This window comes from Rana temporaria, chromosome 1 (genome assembly GCF_905171775.1).
Source record: "Rana temporaria chromosome 1, aRanTem1.1, whole genome shotgun sequence".
Classification (NCBI taxonomy): domain Eukaryota; kingdom Metazoa; phylum Chordata; class Amphibia; order Anura; family Ranidae; genus Rana; species Rana temporaria.
Window position 1 is genome coordinate 406785701 of NC_053489.1, and position 20534 is coordinate 406806234.

Sequence of the window (20534 nt, forward strand, 5' to 3'; positions counted from 1 at the left end):
AAATCGCAAGAAAAAAAACTCCAGAGTCCAGGAACTCCAGAGAGAGCCTGACTCTCCTGTCGTTAGGCAGAAAACAAACTGAGGCTGCTAGAGCAGGGTGTGGGTTATGCCTGGGGGAGCCACGCCCCCTGGGAGGAGCAGCATGAAGGAAAGGCTTTAACACCTTAAGTGCTGTAGAATTCTGCCTAAATCTCCTGGTAGGAAGAAGAATAACCCTAAGGTCAATGAAGACTGTGTCCGTCTATGAACGAAAGAGAAAGATATAATAAATTAACAAAAATGTAAGGGGTGTACCACTTGTGAGATACTGTATTACATAATCAGTTGTAGTCTCTACTTATTTTCTAGCAAAAATAAGTCACCAATAAAGCTTGGTCCAGAAGTGGTTAACAGAACAATTGTGAACACCAAAAGCAAAGTTGAGCATGTCAAAATATGTTTTGAACCTCAAATAACTTGTTAAGCAATTACAGTCTTTTGTGCTGTTCCAAGTGATGCTTTGAAATAAACAATATTTTGTTCAAAATGTTTTTTGTTTATTGTTCACATGATTTCTTGGTCCACAGTTCAGATTCTGGCAGCAAAATACAGTCTCCCTCCACGGGTGCACGCCAAAACACCTTCTGGTTTGCTTCCCCTAACGGTTTTGAAGCACTCCATCATTCTGTGGATTGAAGACTGCCATCTACTGTCAGTTACTGGGTGCAGGGAGCATCCTAAAGATAGTTGGGTAAATCTTTCTCTATGACCTAGAAAATACAAAAGGAATGGAATGGACAATTAAGATCCAACAGAGCAAAGTTTTTAATTTTATTAAACAAAACAATGATGATCAGTTTCATTCAATTGGCAAAAGTGACCAACCATACATTTTATGACCACTAACAGTTTAGGTGAATAACACCGGATTACCTTGTTACAACAGCATCTGAAAATTGGTCGGATATATTAGACAGCAATTAGGGATGCCCCGATACTAGTATCGATAACGAGCATTTCCCGAGTACTTGTACTCGGGGGGGAAATGCTCCGATGCTTCACCCGATACCTGGGCAGTCAGGTATCGGGTGGGGGTTACAAGTCTTAGAGTAGCCAAATGGGCTGGTATTTTCAGTTGTCTCTGAATAACATTTAAACCCCTGCGTGGACTTTTGTTTTATTTTTCCTCATTTAATAAAACGTGGGCTACCAGGCCCTTAACGTTATATGCCTGTTTGGTGTCGACTCACTGCACGAAAATGCATCTACCAGAGTTAAACACCCCCAATACTAATTATATATATATATATATATATATATATATATATATATATATATATATATATATATATATATATATATATATAGCCCTCAAAATTTCCACTCGCCTACTAGCATTTGGCGAGTGGATTTAAGATGGGGGCGAGTGATGACAGGGTTGCATGACCAATCTCCCTCCAATCTGTGCCTACACTTAGAGTCCCGATGAGATTGGCGGCCGAAGAGGAAAGGTGCATGCTCGGGAAAAGCAGTACACAGGTGCCCTCCTTACAATTCTCATTAAGCCATGGGACCTAACAGTATGACCTCTCTGAGCCTGCCCCCCTCCCCCGACCAATGTAGCTGGAGAGCAGAAAGTAATGAGCGAGGTGGAGGATTGCAAAAATTACCACTCCGGTGCAGCGCTCACTGAAAGTTGCCCTGACATGAGAGCGGCAGCCTTCCAGTTTGTGCAGTTTTCTTCTCCTTGTGCTCTATGTAAGTGTCCAACAGTTTAGCCTGAGCACTGTGAACAGACTGGTCTCAATGTGTGCTGTGCTATGGTGTCAATGGCTGTGCAGTTGTGTGGATCTCAGCGCTGGATTGTACTCCCTCCCGCTGTGCTGCAGCTCCTCTCTTCTCTGCCAGCCTGAATAAAAGGGGGAAGTGGGGACATGCAAGTGTGGAGCCGCACACACAGGCTCCTGATGAGATAAATGGGAGGGGGGGGGGAAGAGAGAGAGAGAGAGAGAGAGAGAGAGAGAGAGAGAGAGAGAGAGAGAGAGAGAGAGAGAGAGAGAGAGAGAGAGAGAGAGAGAGAGAGAGAGAGAGAGAGAGAGAGAGAGAGAGAGAGAGAGAGAGAGAAGACAGCAAGAGAATGGGGAAGAGACCCAGTTCTAGTGCCCTGTCCCTCTGGTCTGCCCCCAGTGCCCTGTCCCTCTGGTCTGCCCCCAGTGCCCTGTCCCTCTGGTCTGCCCCCAGTGCCTTGTCCCATTTTGTTAAAGTTGTTGTTGGTAATATTTAATTTTGTAACTTGATTCTGCATAAAACATTGTCATTCCATGAGATAATCTACAAGGGCGTGTTTACGGGTGCAATTAGGCGCAGGGCAGTGTATGAATTAGGTGGGGCAACTGGTGGCGAGTAACTCTTGAGGCCTGGCTAGTAGCTCAGGACTTGAAGTTTTGAGCTATATATATATATATATATATATATATATATATATATATATATATATATATATATATATATATATATATATACACACACACACATATACACACACACATATACACACACACACACACACACACACACACACACATACATAGCAGTCAATTGCATATGGTGCTGCATACCTACAGACCAGTCAGGATGCCCATGCTGACCGGCATCATTAAGATCATAATTAAGCCACAGAGCAATGGAAGGCGGCAGAGCCCTTCTTTTACATCACATAGATAGAAATCTTCTCTCGCTCTTTATTCTCTAGCGCTTTCAGGACAAATAAGAGTTTTTGATTGGTCAGCAACCAATTATCAGAATTGCTCTGAGCGGTCCTGGAAGCCCTAGAGAATGAGAATAGTACTGGACTGTTACATGGTCATTGTAAGCACCCGCCCCCATGGGAGGGAATAGGATGTGGTGGATACATTTTATCTGTATAAAAATTGGACCGTTATCCTAATCCAAAATACCTTGTTTCATCTGTCAGATTATTCAAGATGGTTTGCTTTGGGAAATACCACCACAAACGTGATCATACTTGCCAAATGAAATAAGCCAAATTTAATTTTACTTGCGCCTCAAATGTGTTTTTTTGGTTTTAAATCCAAATCATTTAACCAGTTAAAATGCCCAATTGTACATTTATATATCAGAACTACTTACAACTGGATCATCCATGGGGCTGAATCTTTTCACAATCAAACCTTCACGGTTAATGAGAAACTGCAAAAACAAAATAAATATTACAAAAAAAAATAAAATAAAAAAAAAAGTAAAAAAAGTATATGGTTAGAGAATTACCTTTGTGAAATTCCATTTGATTGCACTAGGAGAGAGGGAAAAAAAATTAAATAAAGTTTATATTTGTAAAAACAGCACCACAGTGGAACATGGGATCACACGCACGTATAATTTATAATTTATACTAGTAAAAATTGTTCATCTATGCGGTTGACCTTTTCCTACATGTTACGACCACACAGATTTCTTCCCTCTATAAATCAAAGTATGAGGAATTTGGTCAGGTTTGCCACTTTAAAGTTAACTATGATATAAAAAAAAAAAAAAAAAAAAAAAAAAGGCCCTCAATCTCATTGCCCTTATCCAATTCTCCCCTTAAGTGGCAATGTCTCAATCTTAGATACCTTGGCATACAATATTCCTTCTCTATCCACCCTTGCTGAAGTGAACTATAAACCCCTCTTGCATACGATCTGCACATGCCTACAATCAACCCAAATTGCTCTATGTATTTCAGACAGTCCCAATTCCTCATCCTCTGGGCTTTCTCCACTGTGTCAAAGACTATCCATGAGTTTCTGGCGGTGTAGGAAGCCCAGGATTAAATCCACTCCCTCAACTTACTACGTGCATGCCTTCTCTCTGATCAGCCATGTAGATTGGTTCCACGGCACAGCGACTAAAAGTTGGACTACTTTTGAAGATGACCTCACAGTCCCTAACCTACGTTGCTTCTGTGGAACCCCCTGCAGAAGACCTCCCCTCCTTGTGGCATCCCTACTCAGGTAAGGGCATTTTCTTCTAGGCCTAGCCCCTTGATATTAATTGGGGATTCTGCCTCCCCCCCCCCCCCAGCCCTTAGTCTCTCTCACTTACGGACCAAGCACATGGGCACCTTCCTTCCACATGCCTTATACCAGTATACCCTGTCATAACCCATCAACCGCATGGATTGAATATTCCCAACTACATCACTACCTTCAACCTATACGTCGAGAGGCTTTTCTTTGCCCTTACAATCTGATGGGTGTACCAGCATCTCATGAAAGAAACCCAAGATAAACATAGGCCCATTAGACAACCCCCGCCATGTTTTTCTCCAAATGGCAAGAGGAACTCAACACCTTGGAGGATAAGATAGACTGGGACAACTGCCCCATTATACTCAACATGGATGCTTTGATTCCAGATACCTGCTGGCACTGCCTGTCAGTCCTGGGTACTATGACCCATATCTGGGGAACATACCCCTAATCACACCCTTTTGGGATAAAATTCTCCAACTGTACCACAGACAGGTAGGTGACCTGGTTCCCAACACGCCCTCAAACTAGAGAAAATTTCAAAGCGAATTTTAGAAAGTATTATTTTACCGAAAGGTTAGTTGATGCTTGGCACAAACCTTCAGCAGAGGTAGTGAGCCAGTCAAAACATGCTTGGGAGAAGGGAAAAACAAACACACACACACACACACACACACACACACTTTTCTCAGCTCTACCCCCGTCTTCTAACAATACATTTAAAAAAGAAAACCCACAGAGACCCTACAATGACAAAAGACCATGGTATTTTATACCAATTTTGATCCAATTCCTGGTGTGTAACAGTCATTCTCCCAGGTTTGCTGTCCTAAAGGTGACCTGGAATAATGCAACATAACATACAAAAACCATTACAAACTGATAATACCATCATGTTGCTTGGGACAAATCACTTACTTTCCAAGAGTACCCCGTCCTTTAGGCTGCTCCTTCATCCATTTCCACAAGGGATGGGCACCATCTCCGTTGACCTCTATCTTGCTGAACATGTCAAATTTTACATTATAGGATGCGGCAAAGTCTTTAATTTGAGCTTCATCTCCAGGTTCCTTAAAGAATAAATAAAATGTCATAGTTTCACTTTTCAAATTTTATTGTAAGCTTCAACACCTGGACTGAGTGTGTGTGTGTGTGTGTGTGTGTGTGTGGGCACCACAAACACAAGAAATACAAATAGCTGCTAAGTTGATTAGCCAAGAAAATGTGTAGTTTGAAAGTAGTAAAGTCCATTAGAGATAAGAGTGTGCCTTCTAGGTGTTGTGCTTTGTCATTCTTTCAACATGTGCTCCTGCTCTCATCTGCTGTCTAGAGTGCACTTTGAGCAAGCAGAGATAATGTGGGAGTGAAGGAAAGGTCACATTGTTTTAAAGCATAATGGATGTGATGTTTTGCAATGTGAAAATTCTGCCATTACAGCTCAGATTTAGGACAGGATTCATGGGTGGGTGCAGCAGCGTTCTGAGCCCTGGACACTTGCCAGCCATTCGGCCCCCGGCATCTTGCAGGTTATCTATCCATGTTTGCAGTTATTTAGCCTTATTAAATAAGAACTACAGGCAAAACTTCTCATTTTGGACCAAATAAGGCCATCAGGTTTTAATTTGGGATGAGAGCGAGCAATAGAAAATATAAAGGTTTTGCCTTTATTTAAACTTTAATAAAAGGAGCAATGCACGATGGCCACATTAAAATGTAATCTAGTTGCTAAAGTGTAACTCACATATACTATTCCACATGGCTTAAATGTTAATAATATTAATACATTTTACTATACCTGCTTTCCAAATTGATTGCAGGGAAACCCGAGGATGTGTAAACCTTTCTCAGCATATTTGGCGTGCATTTCTACAAGCTGAGTGTAGTTTACAGGTGTTTTTCCTCATTTAGATGCTACATTGACAATGATACACACATAGCCCCTGTGGAGAGATCAGTCAGTCATTCAGTACAGTGAAAACCCATAAGCTAAACTTAGTTCTTGTGATAGGCCAAATTCACCCTGCAAAAACTAGTCAGGCTTTAGTTGGATGTTAAAAATTAGAATTTTTTTTTTTTTTTGAGTCCTCAGAGGGTTGTCTTAACCTTTGGTTTATATGGCTGCCTACAGGAGTATTGGACACAGACAAAAACTGTAGGCCAGACCTGAATAACCAACATGCCTCAATTTTGTAGCAAACCAGTACCGACAACACACCAGAGGGTTGGGACCTGTGTTCACTAAATGACAAGTAGAGGCTTTTTTTCTTTTTACAGCCAGTGCAAAAAACAAAAAAAAAGTGGGAAGTCTAATAAACTCTGGGATGACCAAAAGCAGTCCAACGGAAAGGAAAGGCAACACAGCAGACACACACATCAGGTCCAATCAGAAGAAGGCTTTGCATAGCTTAGAAACCGCTGCCTTGTGCCAAAGGGCACTCAGATCTAGTAGAGTGCCTTGACAGGAAAGGGTGAAGCCGATTTACCTGAGCCATCTGTACACTTCAGGTCCACTCAGATCCCAAAATGGAATTAAGCTTTCCGAAAGCAGAGAAATTTCAGCCTGAACATCCAGACAATGGAGGGAAATTTTCTTAACGTTACCTTCTAGTAAAATGGAGCTGGACAGAGGGACGGAAAAACACAAATGTCCTAGTTGAAGTGAGGCCAAAGAAAAAAAAAAATAAGTGAAAAGGCCAACAGGCGTTAAAGCAGAATAGAAAGAGCAGAAACCCGGCCCTCGATACAACCAAAGGCCAAACTTGGCTGCAGGAAGATTCATCCCATAGAGAAGCTTCTAAGAAAAGGTGAAAGTCCCAGGTCTCACATAAACATATGCATTCCATGTCCAATGATGGACCTCACAGAAAGTGGACTTTAAACTCAGATGCACTTGCCCTTTAGAACCTGGGCTTCAAAAGCCCTGCTTTGAAAGGCAGCAATTATGAGGTAGTATAGCAAATCAGTCTTGTCAGATGAACACTGCAAGATTGCCAGGATCTTCTGTTCCAAAGTCTTATCAGGTTGGCATATCACACCCACCTGGGTTAATCCAGAGCAATGAGGATCATTGGAATGTCCTCCATCTCAATCCCAATAAGCAAGGGAGAAGATTTTAGGAGAGGTAAGGAATAGCATCCACAGTACCTGGAGGCAAATGTTTCCATTTTGTTGAGCCTAGAAGCCCAGGAGGTCCAACAGCCCCTAAACACAGGTCCTGGAGCATCTCTGGGTGAAGGAACCACTCCCCTGGACTATGGAAATATACCCGCCAACTGTCTACACTGGAATGTGAAGTTCTGCCCAATATTGGATCTAATTCACCTCTTCCTGCAGGCAAGACTTCCCAAAAAAGCCCAACGTCCAGAGGTTGATTGGGAGATTAAGTGCAGATGACCACCAAGTCCCCTACACCAACAGGGTGCTCTGGACACCTTCCCAGACTTACAGGCTAGTATTCATCAAGATAGGAAGACTAATTTCCCTTACAACAAATCTGAGACCAAGGAGTCTAAAGTTTCTCCTGTGGAAGAAACACTGAAAAGTGGCGATGCACATTAATGCTGGGGAAATCTTATCTGAGGATTGGGCAGTCGAGTGCCAGACCTGGAGAAAGGACTGGAGCCAAGCTTGGAGGGGAAGAAGCTTGGTGCTCTTGTAAAACAGTAGCAGCATCCTTGATAAATTTTTTATCAAGAATTGGGATTCTACAAGACAAGCCAGATTGCTACAGACATCTGCTCCATATTCAATAAGCAAGGAATCAACTGCAGCACTGGTTAGATCTCTCAAAGCTAAACTCACTTCCGCTTCAAAAAAAAGTCCAACACCTGCATCTTCTCCCAGGCTTCTTAGTGGTGTCGGTCTTCTGCCATCTTGATTGGCTGATGCAGGAGTACAGTCATCCCGACACGCAGGCAGTTCTGGAATTTAAACCCAGCTGCACATGCACAGCTTACATTTTTACTGCGGAAGGGACATTACATGTCTTTTCTGCAATAAAAAGCCTGCCTGCTCAATTAATAGGACTTTAGTTCCACTTTAAAGAGATTTTGACCAGTCCGTCATTTTCCTGTCAGCATGATTGGTAAAGGGTGGGTCTTACCATAAAGAACAGAGCTTTACAATGGGCTTGCAACCTTTCCTGTTTAACCATTATCATTAAAAATAAAAGAAAATCTCAAATTTTGGGTTGTCCCCAGAAAAGTAAAAAAGGGAAAAATCTTCTAATGGGGGACACTAGTTTTGGCGACTTGGGGTTCCCAAGAGATTTCCTTAATTTGCAGGAATTTCCTCACTATCTGTATTGGCTTTGGGACAGGAAGTCAGGGTAATTTTCTCCAATGGGAATAAGATGGCAAAAATAAACCAGATCAGTCAAAGACTGAGCCAACTCAGATTTAGACAGACTCTGCAGGTGATGGTTCAGAAACTGCAGCAAATCAGATATACAGTCTGCAGGAGAGACCACAGGAGTGTGCTTGTGGTCTCTTCCCATTATGCTCAAAAAGTACCTAGGCGATTTGGATGAGGTTACCACAGTCACTGTAGGCGAGCAGTAGAAACAAATGAAAGATAACAGTTGCTTTGTGTCTCAACCTGGGAGAAACTGCCTCAATGGTGTATTGTGGCAAAAAACAAAAAAAAAAACAAACAAAAAAACCATGAAGTAGACATCAGCACACAAACCCACAGCGTTAACCCTCTTAGAAATGAAAAAAAAAAAAAAGCCAGGGATAAGGAATAAAGGGCCAGATTCACATAGCCCGGGCGCAGGGTAACGTAACTGGTTTACACCACCGCAATTTTTCCAAGTTAGTGCCCGATCCACAAAACACTTACCTGGAAATTTGCGGCGGTGTATCCTAAACCCGTCCGGCGCAAGGCGTGCCCAATCAAATGGGGTGAGTCCCATTTAAATTAGGCGCGCTCCCGCGCCGGATGTACTGCGCATGCTCCCGTCGCAAATTTCCCGGGGCGCTTTAAAAAAAAAATTTTTTTGTTTTCTTATTTTTATTGATTTTAATATTTTTTACACTGAAATAAAAAAAAAAAAAAAAAATTATCACTTTTATTCCTATTACAAGGAATGTAAACATCCCTTGTAATAGAAAAAAAGCATGACAGGTCCTCTTAAATATGAGATCTGGGGTCAAAAAGACCTCAGATCTCATATTAAGGCTTAAATGCAAAAAAAAAAAAGACAAAAAAAAAAAAAAAAAAAAAGGAAAATTTGTCATTTAAAAAAATAACAAAAAAAAATTGTCTCTTTTAGACGCTGGGCGGGACTGACGTTTTGACGTCACTTCCGCCCAGCAAAGCTATGAGGACGGGTGGGGGCCATCTTGCCCTCACTCAAGTCCTCACACACTAGGCAGCAGCATCCGATCTCCTCCGCCGCTACCGACGGCTCCGGTAAGCGGCCACCGATAATGGCAATCTTGCGGCGAATCCGCCGCGGAGACCGTCGTTATCGTTTACAGGCCCTCCCACTGAAAAGATGGATACCTCTGTTGTGGCAGCAGCTGCCGTTACCGAGATATCCATCTTTAAAAACAGGACGTATATATACAGTGGGCGGGCGTTAAGTGGTTAAAGCGGGGGTTCACCCTATAAAATAAAAAATTTTCTTCTTCTAGCCTAAAATTCGGCATTGTAGCGCAAGCTACAGTATGCCGGTCTTAATTTTTTTATCGCCGTACTCACAGTGTAATCGTACATAGTAGATTCCGACTGCCCACGGGGAATGGGCGTTCCAATCCAGACGGAAGGTGATTGACGGCCGGCTCTGGCGCGTCACGCTTCTCCGGAAATAGCCGAAATAGGCTTGGCTCTTCACGGCGCCTGCGCATAGACTGTGCGCAGGCGCCGTGAAGAGCCGAGACCTACTCCGGCTGTCTTCGGGGAGCGTGACGTGCCAGAGCCGGCCGTCAATCACCTTCCGTCTGGATTGGAACGCCCATTCCCCGTGGGCAGTCGGAATCTACTATGTACGATTACACTGTGAGTACGGCGATAAAAAAATTAAGACCGGCATACTGTAGCTCGCGCTACAATGCCGAATTTTAGGCTAAAATGTTGTTCTGCAGGGTGAACCACCGCTTTAAGCAAAAGAGTTTGAGCTCATTACATTTATCAGATAGGCAGCCCAACAGCCAAATGACAGAGACATAAGTTACCTGTATTTCTCCAGGGAAACTACATTGCCATCGATGTCAGTAGCAGAAAATTCATAAATAGTCTTCGCACTCTTCCAGTCATCCACCTGGGCACACTGCAACAAAATCACTTTATTTAGATCTCTGAGAACAGAGCTACCATTTAAAAATATATTACAAAAAAAAAAAAAGACAAATTCACTTTGATTGCACCAAAAGCTTTTGTAAACCCAGGTATTTGGTTAAAATATTAGCAGAATCACCAGTGTTGCACACAGAAGAGCTGTAGCAATTCAGCAGGTCCACCCACTACATGCTGCCTGCAGAAAGCTACAGATGGGCACAGACAAGACCAGACACCCAGCATAAGGAGCGCGTGCAGCAGGGAACAATCTTTTATAGGTAAAGCCTCTACTGTAGGTAGTGTGCCTCAATGCACATATTCAACAAACCTGTCCTTCAATGTACCCATGTGAATGTGCTGTGCTGATCAAAAAATAGTGCATACACTCCACTCACCCCTATACCTGAACTATGGGAAAAGGAAAAGTCCTCCCCTGCAGTGAGGCTGCACCCACATTAGCTGCTCACTTATAACTAGGGAGATCAGGTAAAGCAGTTTTACTGACCCGATCCTCCATGCCGTTAGACCGATCCCTCCACCTGAACATCACTGGTCTTAGGTCCTCCATCAAGACTGAGGAACAGGCAAGTAAAATTGCTTTTACCATCCCCTAGAGTAGACTAATAGAAAATTTAACTCTTGCACTGTGGGCACAGACCACACATTTCATCACCTCTGCTCCCCCCCCCCCCATTTAAAAAAAAAAAAAAAAAAAACACCCCCCACCCTAGTTTCTTGAACTTAGGCCCAAAAAGCGTATATCGCATCTACAAACTATGGGATATTTTCATGCCATTATTATTTTTACTAGTGGTGGTGAACAGCAAGTTTTAGTGGGATTGTGGCAGACAAATCTGACACCTAGTGACACTTTTTGGGGACCAAAGAAAACCAATACAGTGATCAGTGCAAAAGGGTAAGTAAAAGGGGAGCTGTTGCATGACAGGTTTTTCGCCTTAATGCATGGTAAGGTGAAAGGCCCTTGAGGGTTTACAAGCCCTTTAAAAAGGACCTCCCTGCCATAGTATATGTACATGGGGCAGTCCTTAACCACTTAAGGCCCACACCATATTGCTGGTCAAAGACCAGGCCACTTTTTGCAATTCGGCACTGCGTCGCTTTAACTGACAATTGCGCGGTCGTGCGACGTGGCTCCCAAACAAAATTGGCCTCCTCCCCCCCCCCCCCCCCCCACAAATGGAGCTTTCTTTTGGTGGCATTTGATCACCTCTGCGGTTTTTAGTTTTTGTGCTATAAACAAAAATAGTGACAATTTAAAAAAAAAAAAATACCCCCAAAAATATATAAAAAAATGTTTTTCCTCAGTTTAGGCCGATACGTATTCTTCTACATTTTTTTAACAAAAAATATCGCAATAAGATTTTGATTGGTTTGCGTAAACGTTATAGCATTTACAAAATAGGGGATAGTTTTGTGGCTATCTAATTTTTTTTACTAGTAATGGCGGCGATCAGCGATTTTTATCGGTACTGCGATCTTATGGCAGACACTTCGGACACATTTTTGGGACCATTGGCATTTATAGTGATCAGTGCTATCAAAATGCATTGATTACTATAAAAATGCCACTGTCAGGGAAGGGGTTAACACTAGGGGGTGAGGAAGGGGTTAAGTATGATCTAACTTAAGGGGGGGGGGGTGGACTGACTAGTGGAAATGACTGATCGCTGTTCATACATTGTATGAACAGACAATCAGGCATTTCTCCCCCTGACAGGACCGGGAGCTGTGTGTTTACACTCTGTAACGAGCGATCGTGGGTGCCCGGCGGTGATCGCGCCCGCCGGCACACGTGTCGGGGCTTATGCGTGCGCGCCTCCGGTGGCACCCCCTATTGGCTGCTTGGCGAGATGACGTAGATCTACGTGATCTTGCCCAGCAGAGCCGACCTGTCGCCGTATAACTGCGTGTTACTTTGTCCCATCTTATGTGCTGTAGAAGGCTACATGCAAGGTTAGACAGGCACCCCTCCATAGCTGTCGGACAACAAAACTAGCAAATGAGGTTTAATGTTGATAAATGTAAAGTTATGCACTTGGGGCTAAGAATATGCATGCATCATACATACTAGGGGTAATCAATGGTGGAGAAGGTTCTGGGGGTTTTGGTAGATCATAAGCTTAATAGCATGCAAGAGAAAGTGCAGAGAAGGGCAACCAAACTGATAAGAGGCATGGAGGAGCTCAGCTATGAGGAAAGATTAGAGGAATTGAATCTATTCACTCTTAAGAGGAGATGCTCCCATCTTCCAGGTGCCATAGCTGCGTTGTCAGATGGCCATGGAGGGAAAAAGGGATTGATGTCAGACCTTACAGCTATACCTAGACAGCACATAGGAAGATGGCACAAAGTAACGCACGTACTCGTGTTGCACCAAGAAAAAAAAGTCCAGGTGCCTACAAGGATTAAATGGGCCCCCGAACTAATCATCATGAACCCTTCTATTGAATACTCAGATGTTTATAGAAAGTTATTGAACAGAAAAGATCCATAGAAAAAGGCCAAAATGTATACTTTTGGTTATATGAGCTCAGACAGTTTGAAAGCTGATCCCTTACTTCAGCAGTAATTACATATCCAAATGTAAAACAGGGAGTGTAATAGCGCTTGCCAAAGGGAAACTACAATAAAATAAAATATATTACACACCTAACAACGTATAAAAACGTATGGATATTGTTCAGTAATGTTCAATCAATATGTGTTCCACTCCTAATTTCCTTAAAGACCCTTCATGACATCCATAATTCAGGTGTGAAGGGTAGGAGTAGTGGATATAATAGATGAAAATAGATTTACAATGATACTATGGAAATCATTGATTAAAGTGAATGTGCAGATAAAATGTAAACAAAAGCTTCCAGTGATAACGCCAAAATAGTGCTCAAGTGTTGACGTGAATACAAAATCCCAAATAGGAAGTATTTAGTATATGATCTTACAAAATATTATAGCAAATAAGCCAGTGTGCACAAAGATCAAAAGTGCAAAGTGAATAAATATTGTTATAAATAGATTTCATGAAGAATATATATATAAAAAATATATATAAAAAAATATCATAAATATATTAAAAATAATCCAGTTGATATGGTGTTCAGATTGACTTCCAAAATTTCATACAAAAAAATGTGTTCAAAAATTGTGTTCCAAACGTGCAAATAATTAAAAAATTGAATAAAGTGAAAAAGAATATATAGATATTCAAAGTGCATAAATTTCAAAGATTTCCCAGCGGTGAATAAGTTGTTCAAACCAATGCTCCAATCCACCACACGATCCTCCAGTGTAACTGTGCAGATAGGATAGATAATGTTAGCCTCTCACCTCAATTGCGATCATACAAGCCTGTTGGATAGGGGATGAAACCCAGCAGTACACACTCTGCATACAGGAAGGTTCAGGTAGCTCCGATCCTCCACCTCCACCTGCCTTTATATATTTATTTATATCTTATTATATTTTACTTAGTTGCCCTGGGTAGATTGGTTTTGCGCATTAGTTCCCCCCTTTTTTATACATATCCAAATGTCTAGATCTTTACACGATGAACAGTGTATTTCCCGACACAATACCTAGGTTAATTATTTATGGAAAATGCAGACACATGCCATCCCATTAATCTAAAAGCTCACTCAGCTCATGCATTCTCCGTCTCAGGGTTACTAGTCATCCTCAACCATCATCCCTCTCTAACCTTCTTCTGGTACATCTGTGGGCTATCACAGCAGATGTACGAAGAGAATTACTCCATACCAATAATACTTTTGCCATGGTTCCAATAGTTTAATGGGTCACTGTATATTTAACAGAGATAAAATGTCCAAAAGTCCCCAGTAGAGCATTCTCTCCATGGCATTTGTGAAGAGTCGTGAAAACAATTCCCTGCAATTACATCTGTATTCCATAATTTATACACACACACACACACACACACACACACACACACACGAGAACAGCAATTAGTAAAGCTGTAGTAGGTGGGACAAATTCAATAACTGTGCATCACAGAAAAAGGATTTTGCTGGCCCTAGCCGTTTACCACTACAGCTCTAATCTACGCCTGCAAAGAATGAAAACTCACATGCTGCTCCATAGCACTTTCCAAGCCCCATCAGTCTTACAAAACAGCACATTCTGTTCTTCAGAGAGGAGCTACTTCTGTACTGTAGGCACAAAGGGGCATTCTTTACCAATAACAGTTTCAGATCCCATGGTCCAATACTCAGTGCATGGTACATCAAATACCGTAGCTATACTACCGGAATACACAGCATATCCAGTGGGTGTTGAATTATTTTTTTTAAAGGAACACTTTGAAAACATATCAGATCTCAACAGGCAAACATCTCATGCTGGATATCTATACTGATATGGACTGGGTAATGTGTTAGGAATGAAAGGATGGCACATCATTGGATGGAAATGAAAATTATCCCCCTACAGAGGGCTGAATTTAAAGGCCCCTCCCGAAAATCTAAGTGAAAAAATGATGCAGCAAGCTAGTCCATTTTGCTGAAATTTCATTGCAACAACTCAAAATGGTCCTCAGCAATTTGTATGGCCCCCCCAAGTGCTTGTATGCATGCCCGACAATATCAGGGCATGCTCCTAATGAGACGATGGATGGTGTCCTGGGGTAATTCCTCCCAGATCTGGACCAGAGCATCACTGAGCTCCTGAACAGACTGAGGTGCAACCTGGCGGCACCGGATGGACCGAAACATAATGTCCCAGAGGTGTTCTTTTGGATTTAGGTCAGGTGAGTGTGGGGGCCATTCAATGGCATCAATTTCTTCATCCTCCAGGAACTGGCTGCATGCTCTCGCCACATGAGGCCGGGCATTGTCGTGCACCAGGAGGAACCCAGGACCCACTGTACACGCATGGGGTCTGACAATGGGTCCAAGGATTTCATCCGATACCTAGCCTATAGAGAGAGGCATATCCATGCGTCCCTCCATGGATATGCCTCCCCAGACCATCACTGACCCAACACCAAACCGGTCATGCTGAACGATGTTACAGGCAGCATAAAGTTCTCCGCTGCTTCTCCAGACCCTTTCACGTCTGTCACATATGCTCAGGGTGAACCTGCTCTCATCTGTGAAAAGTATGGGGCACCAGTGGCGGACCTGCTAATTTTGGTGTTCAATGGAAAATGCCAATCGAGCTCCACAGTGTCCGACAGTGAGTACAGAGCACACTAGAGGACGTCAGGCCCGCAGTCCATCCCCATTAAAGTCTGTTTCTGATTGTTTGGTCAGAGACATTCACACCAGTGGCCTGCTGGAGGTCATTTTGTAGGGCTCTGGCAGTGCTCACCCTGTTCCTCCTTGCACAAAGGAGAAGATATCGGTCCTGCTGATGGGTTAAGGACCTTCTACGGCTCTGTCCAGCTCTCCTAGAGTAACTGCCCGTCTCCTGGAATCTCCTCCATGCTCTTAAGACTGTGCTGGGAAACATGGCAAACCTTCTGGCAATGACACATATTGATGTGCCAACCTGGATTATTTGGACTGCCTGTGCAACCTTTATAGGGTCCAAGTATTGCCTCGTACTACCAGTAGCGACACTGACCCTAGCCAAATGCAAAACTAGTAAAAAACAGTCAGAAAAGATGAGTAGGGGAAAAAAAAAGTCAGACACCTCCACCTGAAAAAACATTCCTGTTTTGGAGGTCATCTCATTGTTGTCCATCTAGTGCAGCTGTTGTTAATTTCAATTAACAGCAAAGCAGCTGAAACTGATTAACAACCCCCTCTGTATACACCCCTCCCCCTCTGCTACTTAACTGACCAGATCAATATCCCAGGAGTTCCTGTAAGTTTTTTGAGCAGTGTACATGATCTAGGTCAAATTTTATCCAACAGGCTGACCTGGCAAGAAGGAAAGGGGAGGGAGAAGGAGAAAGAAAAAACACACACACACACACACACACACACACACACACACACACACACAATGATGTGTTTACTACATAACTTGCATACATTATCAGTATTTATAGGAGGGGACAAAAAAAACCCCACCACACAGACCTTCATCTGTGCTGGACCACACAGGATTCCATGCATCACCTAATTGCTGCCGTCATGTTTAAAATGCATAAGCTGGAAGGATTACCCTGGCAAACTGAAGCTCTGGTGACACCCCCATGCTCCTTTACACTGTTTGGCCTGGAGAACTAGTGTGAATGAGCCTGTAAACCCTTGTTTTTTCACCTTATTGCATCCTATGCTTCTGTCACTGACCCCCCCCCCCCCCCCCAGTTTTACTCAGCTGAGCCCATTCATTCCCACACCGGAGACACGCACACCATCTCTGGCCAGGGTCTCAGCTCTTGATTGATAGCAGCGCAGCCATTGGCTCCCACTGCTGTCAATTAAATCCAATCATGCGGGTGCTAGGGCCGAGTGCAGCATCATGCGTCTCTGGACGCAAATGCCAGACTCAGGAGCATGCCTGCACTGTAAGCCCCAGGAAGAGCGCTTCTCCTAGGGAGTTTCCCGATGCGGGAAGGAGCCGCAAGCACCGTTGGGGGGACCCCAGGAGGAGGATCAGGGCCAAAACAAACTGCACAGTGGGGGCAATTTTTTTTTATAAAAAAAAAAAAAAAACCCCACACACTTTTTATTCAGTTGAAATATCGGTGGTGAAAATATCAGGGTCTAGACCAGGGATTCTAAAACTGCCGTGAGATTTGCAGGTGTGCCGTGAGAGTTTTGAAAAATACAGGTATCATGGGGTACGGCTTGTCATGCCACTTGTTGCAGAACAAGTCGCACAGGTGGGAAAGGGGAGTTAAAGTGGTTACAACCAGTTTATGCTACAGGAAAGCCTATAATAAGGCTTACCTGGAGCTACCCAGGATATCTCACAAACCTGCACGGCTTAGGAGATATCCCCTGTATGTGCCGATGCCATTGGCACATGTGCCAATGTCCCGTTAACAGCGGCTCCGGACAATCACAGCACCGGAGCCGCAATACACATACGTAACCCCCAGGAGAGATGGCGGCCACAAGGGGGCAACGAGGACTTCTGCTGGGGCTTCGATGTAAGGAAAGTAATTCATATTGAGCTAGTATGCTATGCATACTAGCTCATTATGCCTTTGTCATGTATGCATGCATAGTTCACAACCACTTTAAAGTGGAGGTCCACCCAAAATAAATGTTTATTTTTTTTTTTTAAAAGCCAGCAGCTACAAATACTGCAGATGCTGACTTTTAAAAATTGATACTTGCCTGTCCAGCGCGCCCCCGATGTCGGCAGATGAGGCTGAGCAATCGCTCAGTCCCCGGATGCTGCCGCCCTCCATGCTCGGTGAGGGAATCAGGAAGTGAAGCCTTGCGACTTCACTGTCCGGTTCCCTGCAGTCAGCGGCTCATCGCAAGGAGAATATCTCCTAAAGTTCCGTAAAGGTTTAGGAGATATATTTTTTTTGCCTTATTATAGGCTTACCTGTAGGTCAAAGTGTAAAAATGGACTATACAACCACTTTAAGTAAAAGCCAGGTGGCACAGACACAATCACAGTGCTACGATCCCACTCACGTAGGTTGCTTTACGCAGCCAAAGCAGATCTTACATTTTTCGCAGTCTTGCGCAACAAAACACTATAGAAAAAAAGGGAAGGGGTCAGCATGCATTTGGGGCATCATTAAGAATTAATAACACTACACTCATGACCCACATTTTGTGTAAATTGGGGTTAAAGCCAAAACGAAAAAATAGAAAAGTAACGCGTGAGCTGAAGGCAGCCCTGGCAGTGCCAGAGGGAACCAAACTGGCATTCTGTTGGATAACACATGACAATCACCCAGCAGATCTCTTGTCATGTCACCAGACTGACCTGGGATTAGCATTCAGTAGGATTAGGGGGTGGGGAGATTACCCTGTATTGTAGGTCACTGCTTGGACAGCGTGACCTCCTACCCCCAATAAATCAGTGTACGCACCGGGGTTACATGAACGCGGCAGGAGACAGTTCTATCACGTGGTATACGCTGACACAGCACTGTTTATCTAACGAGCTCGCTGTACCGTGTATATACTCCGCTGTATACCACCTCCGCAGAGGTCACACAGAGGTCAGGACACCAAATGTAACGTTATACGAAGACCCCGCTAACATCCACCCTTCTCATTCTTACCATGGTTCGCCCGCTCAGCACTCTTGTCGCAGCCGCTACCAGTAGTGACCGTTTAGCGCTGACACACAGCAGTTTCAACATGGCACTGCCACGCCACGCCCTCCTGTGTCGATGTTTAGCCTATCGGGGGAGACAGGGCGGGTCCAACGCGGAGCAAAGGTTAGTTGGTTCACGAGGGAGGGGCGGGGCAAGGTCTAACAGAACTGCGTGCTGGTGCTAAAAGATTACGTTGTGAGGTGGAGGTCGAATAACGGCCGTCTACTGTACAGTCACCTGTGATATACTCCACTACTTCATAGTACTGAGCTCCATTCTCTGGGCATGCTCGCAAAATGGCAGCTAATGATTATACTTTTATGTTCCATGAGCTAGGATTATCCTGTCTCAGGTGGTGCTTCTTTAACCACTTCAGCCCCGGACCATATTGCTGGTCAATGACTGGGCCCCTTTTTGCGATTCGGCACTGCCTCGCTTTAACAGACAATTGTGCGTTTGTGCGACGTGGCTCCCAGACAAAATTGGCGTCCTTTTTTTCCAACAAATAGAGCTTTCTTTTGGTGGTATTGGTACTTGACCACTTGGCACTTAAACCCCGTTCCTAACCAGACCAATTTTCAGCTTTCGGTGCTCTCACAATTTGAATGACAATTACTCAGTCATGTCATACAACATTGTACCCATATAAAAAAAATTGTCCATTTTCTCACACAAATAGAGCTTTCTTATGGTGGTATTTGATCACCTCTGGGTTTTTTATTTTTTGCACTATAAAAGAAAATTTGTTAAAAAAAAAAATGAATTTTTCTCGTTTCTGTTATAAAATTTGTAATATTTCTTCATAAATTTTGGCCAAAATTTATACTGCTACATATCTTTGGTAAAAATAAGTACACATTGGTGCATATTATTTGGTCTTTGTGAAAGTTACAAGCTATGGTGCCAATATCGGAAAATTGATCACACCTGAAGTACTGACGGCCTATCTCATTTCATGCCAGAAAAGTACAAATACCCCCCAAATGACCCCTTTTTTGAAAGAAGACATTCCATGGTATTTAGAAAAATTCATGGTGAGTTTTATGAAGTTGTAATTTTTTCCCCACAATTCCTTGCAAAATCAAGATTTTTTTTTTCCACAAAATTGTCAAATTAGCAGGTTATTTCTCACACACAGAATATGCATACCACAAATTACACCCCAAAACACATTCTGCTATTCCTCCTGAGTATGGCGATACCACAGGTGAGACTTTTACACAGCGTGGCCACATACAGAGGCCCGACATGCAGGGAGCACCATCAGGCGTTCTGGAGCACCCAGGCCAATTCTGAAATTTCTCTCCTATGTAAAAATCATCATTTATTTGCTAGAAAATTACATAGAACCCCAAAACATTATATATGCTTTTTTAGCAAAGACCCTAGAGAATACAATGGCGGTCGTTACAACTTTTTATCTTGCATGGTATTTGCGCAGCAATTTTTCGAACACGTTTAAAAAAAATAATAATTTGTGCTTAAAAAAAAAAAAACATTAAAGTTAGCCCAATGTTTTTTGCATAATATGAAAGATAAAGTTACGCCGAGTAAATAGATACCTAACATGTCACCCTTCAAAATTGCACACGCTCGTGGAATGGCGCCAAACTTCGCTACTTAAAAATCCCCATAGGCGACGCTTTAAATATTTTTACTGGTTACATGTTTTGAGTTAGAGAGGAGGTCTAGGGCCAATATTATTGCTCTCGCTCTAACGTTCACAGCGATACCTCACATGTGTGGCTTGAACACCGTTTTCATATGTCGGCGGGAATTACGTATGCGTTCTGCATGCAAGCACACAGGGCCACAGTAAATGTACGTTGGGCAGTCCGCAAGTTGTAGAGAAGAAATTATAAGAGAGAAAGCTGAGGCCCCATTCACAGCATTTGCATTTTGTTTTCGCGCAACAGCATAGGAACCTGCACAACCTGAAAGAGTGTTTTTTTTGTGCCCGTTTTGTGTGTTTGCTGCACAACAGCATAGGACCATTTACCTGAATGGGTTGCTCTACACACAACAAGCAT

The 20534-nt window shown here is 43.1% G+C and overlaps 1 protein-coding gene across 1 annotated transcript; it reads right to left on the reverse strand.

The window, feature by feature from the left end:
• Nucleotides 1-514: 514 nt before the first annotated feature.
• On the reverse strand, nt 515-18579 carry GPX4 (glutathione peroxidase 4). Its single transcript, XM_040324021.1, has 7 exons — nt 18469-18579; nt 10187-10281; nt 5806-5950; nt 4929-5080; nt 3268-3292; nt 3130-3189; nt 515-749 (listed from the first exon to the last, which is right to left on the reverse strand). Exons 1-7 carry the CDS (start codon nt 18547-18549, stop codon nt 717-719), a joined length of 591 nt encoding a protein of 196 aa, XP_040179955.1. The 5' UTR covers nt 18550-18579; the 3' UTR covers nt 515-716.
• Between the last annotated feature and the right edge of the window lie 1955 nt (nt 18580-20534).